Below are 13,357 nucleotides of genomic sequence, written 5' to 3'. Positions count from 1 at the left end.
CACTAGAGGGCGACATACTGTAAGCAAGAAAGCTGGCAGTGACAAGGCCAGACATTTACATCCATAACTTGGAGTTACACGTCTCTGATCTGCAGCCGCTGGCTTCACCACTTGCTATCCTGCCATCCCCACCCTCTTCACCCACAGTCCCACCCAACCAGTTGAGACAGATGACCGCCTTCCCTCACCTGGTTTTGTCGGAGGTTTTTTACCCCCCCTCCCTATCCCAGGGTTTTATTTCGTTCCTTCCCACCGTCGCTCATAGAGAATCCAAGGGCAGCTTTAGATTATTGCATTTTCTGTTCTCTGTAATTCGTAAGGTCTGTACCTTACTATGCTAAGCGCTGTGAGATGACATGTTTTGAATTTGCACTATATAAATAAAATATATTTTAACATAATTACATCCGTAATTTGTTTAAAAACACACTCTTGTTTGCTTTCTGATTTTTCTCAAAGTTTGTTTGCTCGTAAATACAATAAAGCTGAAATCTGTTGTATTTTAAAAATTTGTCTAACATATTTTGGATAATGGACAAATGATTTAGATATTTTTTCCGTTTTCTCACGCAGATCGAGGTGTTCAGTTTGTCAGTGGGCTGTCAGATACCGCTGCTAATGTTGGAGAACGTGCAGAGTTGTCCTGTAAACTGAGCAGCGACACCTCAGAGGGACGCTGGTATAAGAACGGGAAGCTGGTAAGTCAATTATAGCAGGACAATGATGAAGTATAGAATTACTGCCACAGATCACTAAATAATGTATAGATTTTGGCCATTATGTTCTGAAATATGATATATTTCATACTTTAATTAATCAATAAATGGCAATTCAAATGCAAATATATAGATACAGTTAGGTCCATATATATTTGGACACCAATACAAGTTTTTTTTTTTTTTTTTTTTACCTGTTTAATGAAATATTCCAATTACAGTTATATAATGGACATGGACATAAAGTGCAGACTCTCAGCTTTCATTTGAGAGGAACCACATTCAAATTGGATGAAGGCTTTAGGAGTTTCAGCTTCTAAACATGTGCCACCCTAGTTTAAAAGGCACCAAAAGTAATTGGACAATTGACTCAAAGGCCATTTCATGGGCAGGTGTAGGCAATTCCTTTGTTATGTCAGTACCAATTAAACAAGTAAAAGGCCTGGAGTTGTTCTGAGGTGTGGTGCTTGTATTTGGAAGATTTTGCTGTGAAGACAACATGCAGTCAAAGGAGCTCTCCATGCAGATGAAACAAGCCATCCTTAAGCTGCAAAAACAGAAAAAAGTAATTGCTACAATATTAGGAGTGGCAAAATCTACAGTTTGGTACATCCTGAGAAAGAAAGAAAGCACTGGTGAACTCGGCAATGCAAAAAGACCTGGACGTCCATGCAAGACAACAGCAGTGGATGATCGCAGAATCATTTCCATGGTGAAGAGAAACCTCTTCACAACAGCCAACCAAGTTACAAACACTCTCCAGGAGGTAGGCATGTCATTGTCCAAGCCTACCATAAAGAGAAGACTGCATGAAAGTAAATACAGAGGGTTCACTGCATGGTGCAAGCCACTCAAAGGCGTCAAGAATAGAAAGGCTAGATTGGACTTGCTAAAAAACATCTAAAAAAAAAAAAAAAAAAAGCCATCACAGTTCTGGAAGAACATTCATTGGACAGATGAAACCAAGATCAACCTCTACCAGAATGATGGCAAGAAAAAAGTATGGAAAAGGCCTGGAACAGCTCATGATCCAAAGCATACCACAACATCTGTGAAACATGGCGGAGGCAGTGTGATGGCTCAGGCATGCATGGCTGCCAGTGGCACTGGGTCACTGGTGTTTATTGATGATGTGACACAGGACAGAACCAGCCAGATGAATTGTGAGGTGTTCAGAGACACACTGCTGGCTCAGATCCAGCCAAATGCAGCCAAACTGATTGGGCGGTGTTTCATAATAGAGATGGACAATGACAACCCAGGACTTTATTAAAGCAAAAAAGTGGAATATTCTTGAATGGCCAAGTCAGTCACCTGATCTCAACCCAATTGAGCATGCATTTCACCTGTTAAAGACTAAACTTAAGAAAAAAAGGCCCACAAACAAACAGCAACTGAAAACCGCTGTAGTAAAGGCCTGACAGAGCATTAAAAAGGAGGAAACCCAGCTTCTGGTGATGTCCATGAGTTCAGGACTTCAGGCAGTTATTGCCAGCAAAGAGTTTTCAACTGAGTATTAGAAATAAACATTTTATTTTCAGTTGTTTAATTTGTCCAATTACTTTTGAGCCCCTGAAATGAAGGGATTGTGTTTAAAAAATGCTTTAGTTCCTCACATTTTTATGCAATCTTTCTGTCCAACCCACTGAATTATAGCTGAAAGTTTGCACTTCAACCACATCTGAATTGTTTAATTTATAATTCATTGTAGTGCTGTACAGAAAATATTTATGGACTTAACTGTCCATATGTGTATGACTTAATAAAATGGATTCCTTTTAAATGATAAGCTAACGAATGGGGATGGAGTCACGATTATCAAAGATGGAGCCTGTCACAGACTGATAATCGACTGCTGCAATAAAGACGATGCTGCTGTATATCGCTTTGAAGCTGAAGGACGCAAATCAGAAGCAACACTAAATGTTGAAGGTGAGGATGAAATGAGTAACTTGGCAGAATTTATCAAATGATATAAACCAAGGTCTGAAAAGAGGTTTTTGACTTAAACATTTTATATTTTTTTTTAACCTCAGACCCACCACACATTGACCCTGATGCTTTGGGAAAATTCACAAAGCCAGTCATAATAAAGGCAGGTGAAAACGCTGAGTGGAAGCTGCCATTCTCAGGTGGGGCACCAATGACTATACAGTGGTACAAGGATGACGAAGAGCTGCAGCCTGGCCTCAATGTGAAGATCGACATATCGGATACCGAGAGCCAACTGCGCCTCATGAAGTGTCAAAGGAAAGATTGTGGAGAGGTCAAAATCAAAATAAAAAATGAATATGGTACAAGAGAGGCAATTTCCAAACTGATTGTACTGGGTGAGCGGACAATGACAGACTTCCAGTTTGCCACTTATAATAATATATTACATAATGTAGTGTGAGTAAGGAGATAAAATACTCTTTTCTAGACACAAGTTGATTTTCTTTTCATTTTGGCAACAGATAAGCCAACGCCCCCACAAGGCCCTGTGGACATTATGGAAAGTGCTGTAACATCTGTGGAGTTCAAGTGGAAACCGCCAAAAGACAGCGGTGGATGCCCAATCACAAACTATATTATAGAGCGCCAGCAAGTGGGGCGAAATAAATGGTCAAATCTCGGTGAGATCCCTGGCAGCAACCCAAGTTACAAAGATTCAGATGTGGACCCTGGAAGGAGATACTGCTACCGGATCAGAGCCAAGAATGCAGAAGGCATCAGTGATTACCTGCAGACTGAGGACATAGCAGCTGGTGTATTACGTAAGTCTTTAGTTGGAGCCTAATTTAGGTGAATTTGTAGCTTATACAAGCTGCTTCCTAATGAAAGTATTCAGCACAAGTTGAAAGAACCATATAAAGTGATGCAAGAAAATAAAGGATTCAGTTTCTTTGTATTTAGGTAATATTTCTGATTTCTACCTAACTATGGATACTTGCATATGGCCATTAAATAAAATGAGTATTATGTCAGTATTAGTCCAATGAAACAATTCATATGTTCTGCATGATTATTGATGTGCATAATGTTTTTAGTAATTCCAGTAAGAGTCCCTAAAAATCAAAAATTCAAAAATCTTCTAAATACTAACTTTATTATTTCTACTTGGTCTGGTGACCACCTTCTGCAAACAGTATCTAAGAAATAGGAATGGATTACTCACCATTTAGGTACAATATATTATGGACAAAAATGAGACATAACTAGGAAAAAAAATTCAAAGCAAATGAATGGAAAACATTTTTTTCCCCAGTAGAACATCCTTTATTTGCAAAACATTTTCTCATGTCTTGCCAGTTTTCAACCATCTAGCAAACTCTGTGTGACTAATGTTGTAGTGTACTGGAGTTCTGTTGCATGTTTCAGTTTTGGAGCTGGTTAAACTAACAACAAGAGTAACATGACACAACAACATGAACATTATTTCACTTTAAATGTTCTATTTCACATTTCCCTCCACAGGTTATCCTGGTGTACCGGCAGCACCCAAAGTGGTCAGCGCCTTTAAAGACTGTATCAATCTATCATGGTGTCCTCCATGTGACACTGGAGGAACCAAAATAGTGGGATACAATTTGGAAAAGAACAAGAAGGGCACTAATTACTGGAGCCTTATCAACCAAAATGGGCCAATTACAGGTATCCGAATTCCATAACCAGCTGCAAGAAAATGCTGCAGTTGATCACAGTGTCAAAATACACTGCCTGTCCAAAAAAAAAGTCGCTACTTGGATTTAACTAAGCAAATAAGTAAGAACCCTCGACTAGATAAATACTGCAGTGATGAATATGTTTCAGCAGGCAACAACTTGTTTAAACCTAGCTGATGCAGTAAGTAGCTTCTCATTTCTTAACCAACCATGTTGGAAGGCATATCTTGTGGACGTGGAAAGCACGTTAATCTGTTTCAGAAGGGTGAAATTATTGGCCTGGATCAAGCAAAGAAAACATCCAAGGAGATTGTTGAAACAATTCTTTGATGATTGTAAGAAATCAACAGTAGAACTCTCAGCTATGTTTAATAGTGAAAGTAAGAGCATTTCCACGCGCACAGTGTGAAGAGAACTCAAAGGATTGGGACTAAACAGTTGTAGCTCTAGAAAATCACTGATCAGTGGGGTTAATCAGAAAAAAGGCTTCAGTTTGATAGGTAGCATAAAGATTGGACTCTGGAGCACTGAAAGAAGGTCATGTGGTCTGATGAGTCCAGATTTAACCTGTTCCAAAGTGATGGTGGCATCACAGTAAGAAGAGAGGCAGATGAAGTGATGCACTCATCATGCCTAGTGTCTACAAGCCTGTGGGGGTTAGGGTTAAGATCTGGGGTTGGTCAGGTTCAGCAACGTTATGTTCCCAAAGAATGAGGTCAGCTGACTACCTGAAGATACTGAATGACCAGGTCTTTACATCAATGGAGTTTTTGTTCCCTGATGTTCATGGACATGTTCCAAGATGATGATGCCAGGATTCATGGGGCTCACATTGAGAATGAGTGGTTCAGGGAGCATGAGACGTCATTTTCACACATGGATTGACCTCCACAGAGTCCAGACCTCAGCCCCATTGAGAATCTTTGGGATGTGCTGGAGAAGACTTTGCACAGTTGTCCAACTCTCCCATCATCAATATAAGATCTTGGTAGAAAACTAATGCAATGCCCAAGAAATAAATGTTGTGACTTTGCAGAAGTTTCTCGAAACAATGACACGGCAAATGTGTGTCGTTCTCAGAGCTAAACACGGTCCAATGAAATGTTAGAGTGTGCGACTTGGTTTTTGGGATGGGCAATGTGTATGCCCCCTGTGCATCCTCTTACATCAGTGAAGATTTCTAATATTATAACTGCCACTTCCTTTACAGACACAAAGTATGCAGTGAAAGATGTCTTTGAAGGAGCAGCGTATGAATTCCGAGTGTCTGCTATTAACCTGTCTGGTACAGGAGATCCCAGTATTCCATGTGACACAGTTATTGCAAGAGATCCAATGAGTAAGACAAACATACAGACTTTCTACAGTTTTGCTCACTCACCCAAAATTATGCAAATCAGCCCTTAAAGTGAACATAATGCTGTCTGTTGCTTCATGTTTTATAAAAAGCAGCACTATCCAATTACTGTAATTTCAGAACCCCCAGGCAAAGTCATAGACTTGAAATTAACATCCTCCACTTACACCACATTTTCGCTGGCTTGGACTAAACCTAAGGAGGTGCAGGGGGTGGAGGATGAAGCCCAAGGCTACCATGTGGAGATCAGACCAATAGAGAGCCTTGAATGGACCCGCTGTAATGCCATCCCAATTACTATAACTTCCTACACTGTGCTTGGCTTGAAGGCCATGGCCTCATACTGGGTGAGAGTAATTGCCACCAATTACGGAGGTGATGGAGAACCTCAAGGCTTTGACAATTACATCATCGCCATGCCCCCTCCTGGTAGGAAATTTTCTTAATTAAAATTTAATGACATTGCATGAAAAGAGGTGAAAATGGGTCAAAATAATGGTTTACAAAGTTAGTTTAATTCCCTGCACTCAAGAAACACAACAAATATTCAGTTTCCATTCAACATACATCTCCATAGTGCACTCTTTTCCTCAAAACAGCTTTACAGTTTAGAGCTCTGCACCACATACAGCCTGCAAATCAGTTTTCCTTTAGTTTTTTTCTAGTGTTTGTGGCCTGCTCTACACTATTTGGTTTAATATCCATGGATATTTGAGTTACAGAGTGAAATTGTGACAAGACAAGGTGTTATTATAGCAAGACGTTTTATAAGCCAGAACAAAATACTAAAATTCAAATGCACAGTTTCACCAACCATAGCGATAAAAGGCATAGTACAACATCAGAATGCTGAAGCTGAGGAAGCAAGCTGCTTGTTTTTGTTCTTTTCCATGCACATCACTGATACGGGTTGTCTCTGTGGGCGGATTTGTTCTGAAACTGCTGGCTTTTGTTTATTTGGTCACGCCACCATATGGTTCACTGACTTCTTTGCAACACTGTGGGATTCAAGCAGGTTCCAGTCACAGACAGCAGAACAGAGCAATGTAATATGTGCCAGGCATGACAATTAACTATCTGTTAGAAGTCTGTTTTCACACGAGTAGTGAATGTCTTCATTCCAATCCTTTGTGCCAGTTTTACACAAAATAGGATCTCCTCATGAAACAGCAGAAAGTAAAGAAAAAAAAATATTTAAGAAGAATAAAAAACTAACAGTTTTCTGTGGGTTACTGCATCTAAGCTCATCAGGCATTGAGGCCTTCTGTTCAACCATCTCTTATTTGTTTGAAACTTTTTTTAATCAAGATATATCAAGTACTTTAAAAAATGAAAAATACTGCCCTATTTAAACAAAATATATATTCTTAGTTATATTTTGAGAACCATTTTGAAACTCAAGAACTCTTTTCTAGCTGGATCGCACTACTTACCAATACTTTTAGTCTGCCGAGGAACGCCGTGGCGTTATGTGACAATCGCCGTCTGTAAGTCTGTAATATTACTCAAAAACGGACTAACGGATTTGGATGAAATTTTCAGGGAAAGTCAGAAATGACACAAGAACCAAGTGACTAGATTTTGGCAGTGATGCAGCTTATAGTCTGGACCCATGGATCTGTTCAAGATTTCTGTATCATTGTGAGATAACGGCACGGCATCCCTGTAACTATGACAAGTGAACACTACAACAGCTGCCTGCTGATGATCACATGATTGCAATCCTACTACAAATCGACCGCCGTGGACTTATCGGGACATATCTGTGAGAAACGATACAAGGAACAATTCATTAAATAGTGAGGGTGTTTCCAAGTCCCATCAATTCTTCTACATTAGTTTGTTAATGTGTGATCCAAGATGGTACTGTTCATGCTGGAATCTTTTTTTTTTTCATATTTCATCTTACTTATAATCAGATATTATTTAATTATATACAATATTGCACATTCTAAATCAACAAGAGGATGAGAAATCAGTGAAAATTTCAAACTTTCTTCTCTTTAATCCATGCTGAGATACTGTCATTCAAACATAGCCTGAAATTTCAATGTGCAAAAAAATGCTGTAAGTCTACATGCAATTTAGAAGTAAAGAAATAAGAAATCTCCAAAAGTGTATGACATAGTAAGCTAAACTTTAATATCTTCTAAATATCTTTATAAATATTCATATTTTATGTTATAAATGTTCAGACAAATCAGACATGACTGAGCAGAAATTATTTCCAAAAAAAAACTGATGGTTTTAGATGAAATGACCTCTAAGCTCTATGAATATAAGAATCTAAACATTTCTATCTAAATCTTACCCTCACAGTAAAGCCAAAGTTTACAGACCACAAAATGAAGACCTTCGTGGTGGTGAAATCTGGAAACACTGTTCGTCTCAACATCAACTTCGAGGTATATTGTATTGTGTCCAAGCTTTTCCTCCTAAAGGCTTCAAGGGAGAATGCAATTCACTGTGCAAGCATTTAAACATTATCAGATTTGTATTATTATCTTATTTGATGTTTTCCTTGTTCTCTACAGGCCTCCCCACTGCCTGAGATTTCTTGGGTAAAGGATGGTATTCCTGTGCCCAAACATGTAACTATCACCAACCATGATAAAGGTTCTCAGCTGTTGATTCCCACATCGGAGCGGTCGGACTCTGGCATATACACCATCACTGTCAGGAACATGGTTGGTCAGGAAAGCTTCAGTATTGAAATCAGAGTTACAGGTGAATGTCTGAATTACTGAATCAAAGTGTAAAACTGTGAATTGCATATATTCTATAAAGAGTAACTGAGCTAGATACAGTTACATGGTAAGTATTGTTGTATAGTCAGAAATGTAATGTGATTTGTAACTTGATAGCATTCTTTCGTAGCATCTTAAATATGCATGCTTCAGCAAATATAGTAGGAATGGTTTTAGAAAAGGAACTATAACAAGTAATTTTTAGAACTAACCTTTGTTTAGCAGAGAAATTACGTATATGTAAACCTCATTGTCACACTCTTACAGTTATCCTATTCAAAACATATAAAGGTGTCAAACACAGTAACTAAGTAAAAAGAGGGTGTTGGATACAGACAGGTGAGGCAATACTGATACTGAGTGACCAAATAATCTCACTGTGTCTTTATAAGGTTTTTCTGAGCTTTCAACTATATCACACAGTCATTTATAGTGAATGTGAGTTAGTAGTCACATGACTGCAAATGATGCAAATGACCATGAGATGTGATAGAAAGCTCTGAAAAAACTATAGTGGACACAGAGGTTGGATTGCTTTGCTCAACATATTACAACCTGATAAAAAATAAATAAATAAATAAATCCACTACTGATGTGGTTACAGCTTACCTCTGTGTAAAACTATAACTTATGAAACCAAATATCCTATACTTTTAAATATACTCAGTACTTAAATGTTCCCTTCTTTTTGGCGATGCCTGTTATCCTTTTTTGGACCCAGCTGGACTCACTGCTGAAACTGTCACTGTACTGTTGTTACTGGGTTGACAATTATTACTGCCACGGAACACGGTAGAGTTATGTGACAATCGGCATTAGTTTGTCTGTCCGTCTCTCTGTCTGTTAGCGACATTATTCAAAAAGGTATTAATGGATTTGGATGAAATTTTCAGGGAAGGTCAGAAATGACACAGGGACCAAGTGATTAGACTCTGGCAGTGATGTGGCTTATAGTCTGGATCCACAGATGTGTTAAAGATTTCTGTATCATTGCAAGATAGCAACATGGCATCACTGTACCTATGACAACAAGTGAACACTACGTCAGTTGCCTGCGATTCAAGTACAAATCCAGTCCTGCAGACTTATTGGGACTTATCCATCAAAAATGATGCAAGGAACAATTGGTTAAATTGTATGTGTGTGTTTCCAAGTCCCATCAATTCCCACCACCCGCTACATATTTAGGTCACGCAATTCGGTATTCATACATGTACACATGCGTAACACATGCCCGTGCTCAGCGCAAGGTCATTTTGTTTGTGGGTACATTGATATTAAATGGCCACATTCTATGGTGCCGTGATTTCTGATCATCAATAACTAATAAACAAATGCTGCATTTCTACAAAAAACAATGCTGCATTTCTGACAATGCCATATGGGGAATGAACAGTCTTGGCGGAGCACTGCCCTCTCTGAGTGCTTTCTTAGTTGTAATAAAAGTTGTAGACAGCATTTTTTTTTGCATAGATGCAGTGGAGACAGACAGGAAAGGAGGAGAAGATTCCCACGGGCGGGAATTGAACCCAGGCCACTGCCTTGGGGACCAGCTCCTGTACATGGGTCACCCACTTAACCCATTGAGCTATCCGGGCACCCATAGACAGCGTTTTTAAAGCCAATTCTTTTGATGTTCAAATTATGAAGGTGTATTTCAGATTGAAAATCAGCAACGTAACCTTGCAATGTCAACAATCTGTAAATCTGCCCCTCTGGTTCTAGATGATCCGAGGCCTCCAGGCCCAGTGGAGCTGAATCAGAACATCCCAGGAACAGTGACTCTGTGCTGGGCTTCCTCTCCAGATGAGAAGAGGGATGACAGGCTGCACTACATGGTGTCAAAGCGAGACTCTTTCAAACGCACATGGAGGACAGTGGCAGACAACCTCTTTAACAATAAGTTCACTGTTGTCAACATCCTGCCGGGACGGGAGTATTACTTCAGGGTGTTTGCGAAAAATGACATGGGTCTGTCACCTCCTTCTGAGTCCCCTGTGTTTGGAACCAAAAAAGAAAAAGGTTTGTGGCAAGTTTAATCTTAACCACAATAAGAAACTCAGTTTTCACTTTACGGGCTACCAACGCTAACTCATGGTTGCTAAGATAAAACAGATGACTTCTGGTAAGTATTGGTTTGTTTACTAATGCGTATACAGTAGCCTAACAGAAAAACTGGTGTCAAAAAATCCAACACTTCTATATGGAGTTAATAGCAAAATTCTGAAAATCTAACGATACTTATTAGGGTCCAGGCACCGAATGGTGCAAAGACCCTACTGAAACCCCAGGGGTTTTTTCTTATTATACTTTTAAAAGTACTAAATGTACTAGAAAGTCTGTGTAAATTTGCACACACGTCAGGACCAGCGAAAAATTTGCTATTTTATGGGACTTGCACATATGTGTGCCAAAATGGCTCCATAGTGCCCCCTACAATATTGCAAAATTCGGTTGCTAACCCAAGGAGCAGGATGTTTCATCTACAGCTACAAAATTTTGTAGACATATGCAGGACGCACAAAAATGTAAATTACGGCCGTACTCTAAACCCAACAGGATGTGAATCATGAAAACTTTTTGAGATAAATTCTTCATCAGGGTAAGTCTGAGATACCCCATAATTGGCCAGTATATACTTCCTGATGAAAAGTTATCAAAATGTTCTTAAAAGTTGAAGGGCGTGGCCATAGCGGCCCCTAAAAATATTGATCTTGCTGTCTAACTCTCCTGTACATGCTCCAATCTTCCTGAAACTTTACATGGTTGATCAGAGACCTGCCCTGATGACATCCATTTGGTAATATTCATTCACAGTCATAGCGCCATCTTGTGGCATCAGGAAATAGCCATTTTTTACACTTTGATGTACTATTCTTAGCAAATTGATCATATTCACCTCAAATAAGGTGACATAAGCCTGAACACATTGATGATGATTCACAGAGAAAATGGTGACCTGTCATCAGAGGGCGTGTCTGTGGCGGCGTGGCGACGTTCGATGTTTCACCATGAAAATTGAACTATTTATATCTCAGCTGCACAACATCCAATCTGGCCCAAACTTAATATGATGGACAACATTCAGGGTCCGAACACATCCACACTCATTAGTGTAGAAATACTCACCGCGCCACCTACTGGCAAGAGGAAGTTATTGTCATTACACTTGCACGTACCATTGCCTGAAATTTTGTCATATAATTCTGCAAATTGGTCGGCTCAGTATTCACACCTTGATGATGTCACAGTGTGAAGATTTTGACTTTTAGTGAAATGCTGTTGCCTTGGCAACACATCTTTGCTGTGATAAACAAAGTAGTTTTTGACAGGTCAGGAATGCTCAAAAGGTAGTCAAAATTGCCACACATATCAGTACTGGCGAAAAATTTGATATTTTAGGGGAACTGCACGTGTGTAGCAAAATGGTTCAATAGCAACCCCTAGAAAACTTCAAACAGGAACTACAACCAGTATGTGTCACCTACAGTTATGAAATTCGGTACACATATGTAACTCGTCAAGATGCACAAAACTGTAACTGACACCCATGCCCAAATCCCAACAGGACGTTGGCCATTTTGAATTATTTGTCAAATTTTCAATGATTTTGGGTAATTTTTAACATTTTCAAAAGCTATAAACTCAAACAGGGTAAATGTAAGCGAGCTGAAATTTGGCCAGGATGTACACCAGGCATGTGTGATCAAAAATTATCAAAATGCTCTGCAAAAGTTTGACAGTGTGGAAATGGCAGCCGGCAGAATTTGGACGTTTCGCCATGAAACAGTAAATGCTGTGTAAATGGCCTGTACATGCTCCAAACTGACTCAGACTTTGCAAAAGTCATCACAGTCCCACCCTGATGACAGTCACGGGTCAGTATATAGTCAGAGTCAGAGCGCTACCTGATGGATGGACACGGAAGTGCCTGTACTGAAAAAACAGGTGAGAAATGGCAGCAAGAATCACATCAGAAACCCAAAAGAGTTACCAGATACAACTATGACCATCTACATTAAAGGATCAACTGGTAACTGCACAGAGGAATGTGGCAAGAACTATTAATAAGAACAAAGAATGAGACAGCTGGGATTAAATCTACAAAACAAGAAGGTCCACTGGTGGTCCATTCAGCATGGTGTGGACAAAGAAAGAAAAGACTGAACAGGAAATTAGTGTTCTACAGGTACAGGTTGTGGCTATAATGTTGACATTAGGATTGTAGGAGCTACAGAGAATCAGTTGATGTATAATACTGGCACTATCACACTAACAAAACCTAAACAGATCTGTAATATCTTTGAGCTATAACAGTAACAAACTAATAATTTCTTCACTTTAATAAAATAACAAAGAGTTGAAATTCTTATAGCAAATGTATAAACTACTGTTCAAAAGTTTGGGGTGACCCAGACAATTTAATGTTTTCCATGAAAATTCACACTTTTATTCATTTGCTAACATAATTGCACAAGGTTTTTCTAATCATCAATTAGTCTTTCAACGTGATTAGCTGACACAGTGTACAATCAGAACACAGGAGTGATGGTTGCTGGAAATGTTCCTCTGTACCCCTATGGAGATATTCCTTTAAAAATCAGCCATTTCCAGCTAGAACAGTTATTTACCACATTAACAATGTCTAGACTGTATTTCTGATTCATTTAATGTTATCTTTATTGAAAAAAAATACATATATTTTTCTTTCAAAAATAAGGACATTTCTATGAGACCGCAAACTTTAGAATGATACTGTGTACCATGGGAGAGATTCATTACCCTTATTTTGAAAGCCCAATGAAAGAAACACTTAACAAGTGGTTGCAATGAGTTACTGAAATTAGAAGTTAAACGTGTACAAAATGTTGTTTAATTTCTAATTAATTCAAA

The 13,357-nt window shown here is 38.9% G+C and overlaps 1 protein-coding gene across 2 annotated transcripts in view; it reads left to right on the top strand.

Annotated features, from left to right (window-relative positions):
- LOC111569783 (immunoglobulin-like and fibronectin type III domain-containing protein 1) overlaps positions 1-13,357 on the top strand; it is a 30,846-nt gene that overhangs the window by 16,360 nt on the left and 1,129 nt on the right. The window contains exons 13-22 of one of the 2 annotated variants that reach the window (XM_035948985.2): positions 574-698; positions 2,507-2,648; positions 2,753-3,046; positions 3,173-3,472; positions 4,173-4,349; positions 5,571-5,699; positions 5,838-6,146; positions 8,037-8,122; positions 8,252-8,444; positions 10,190-10,486. In XM_035948985.2, coding sequence (XP_035804878.2) covers positions 574-698; positions 2,507-2,648; positions 2,753-3,046; positions 3,173-3,472; positions 4,173-4,349; positions 5,571-5,699; positions 5,838-6,146; positions 8,037-8,122; positions 8,252-8,444; positions 10,190-10,486 — 2,052 coding nt within the window. The remainder of the gene's footprint in view (positions 1-573; positions 699-2,506; positions 2,649-2,752; positions 3,047-3,172; positions 3,473-4,172; positions 4,350-5,570; positions 5,700-5,837; positions 6,147-8,036; positions 8,123-8,251; positions 8,445-10,189; positions 10,487-13,357) is intronic. The other variant, XM_035948986.2, reaches the window with a different exon arrangement.

Source organism: Amphiprion ocellaris, chromosome 5, assembly GCF_022539595.1.
Source record: "Amphiprion ocellaris isolate individual 3 ecotype Okinawa chromosome 5, ASM2253959v1, whole genome shotgun sequence".
Lineage (NCBI taxonomy): Eukaryota > Metazoa > Chordata > Actinopteri > Pomacentridae > Amphiprion > Amphiprion ocellaris.
Note: the sequence above shows the minus strand (reverse complement) of the source record. Positions and strands in the feature narration are given on the sequence as shown.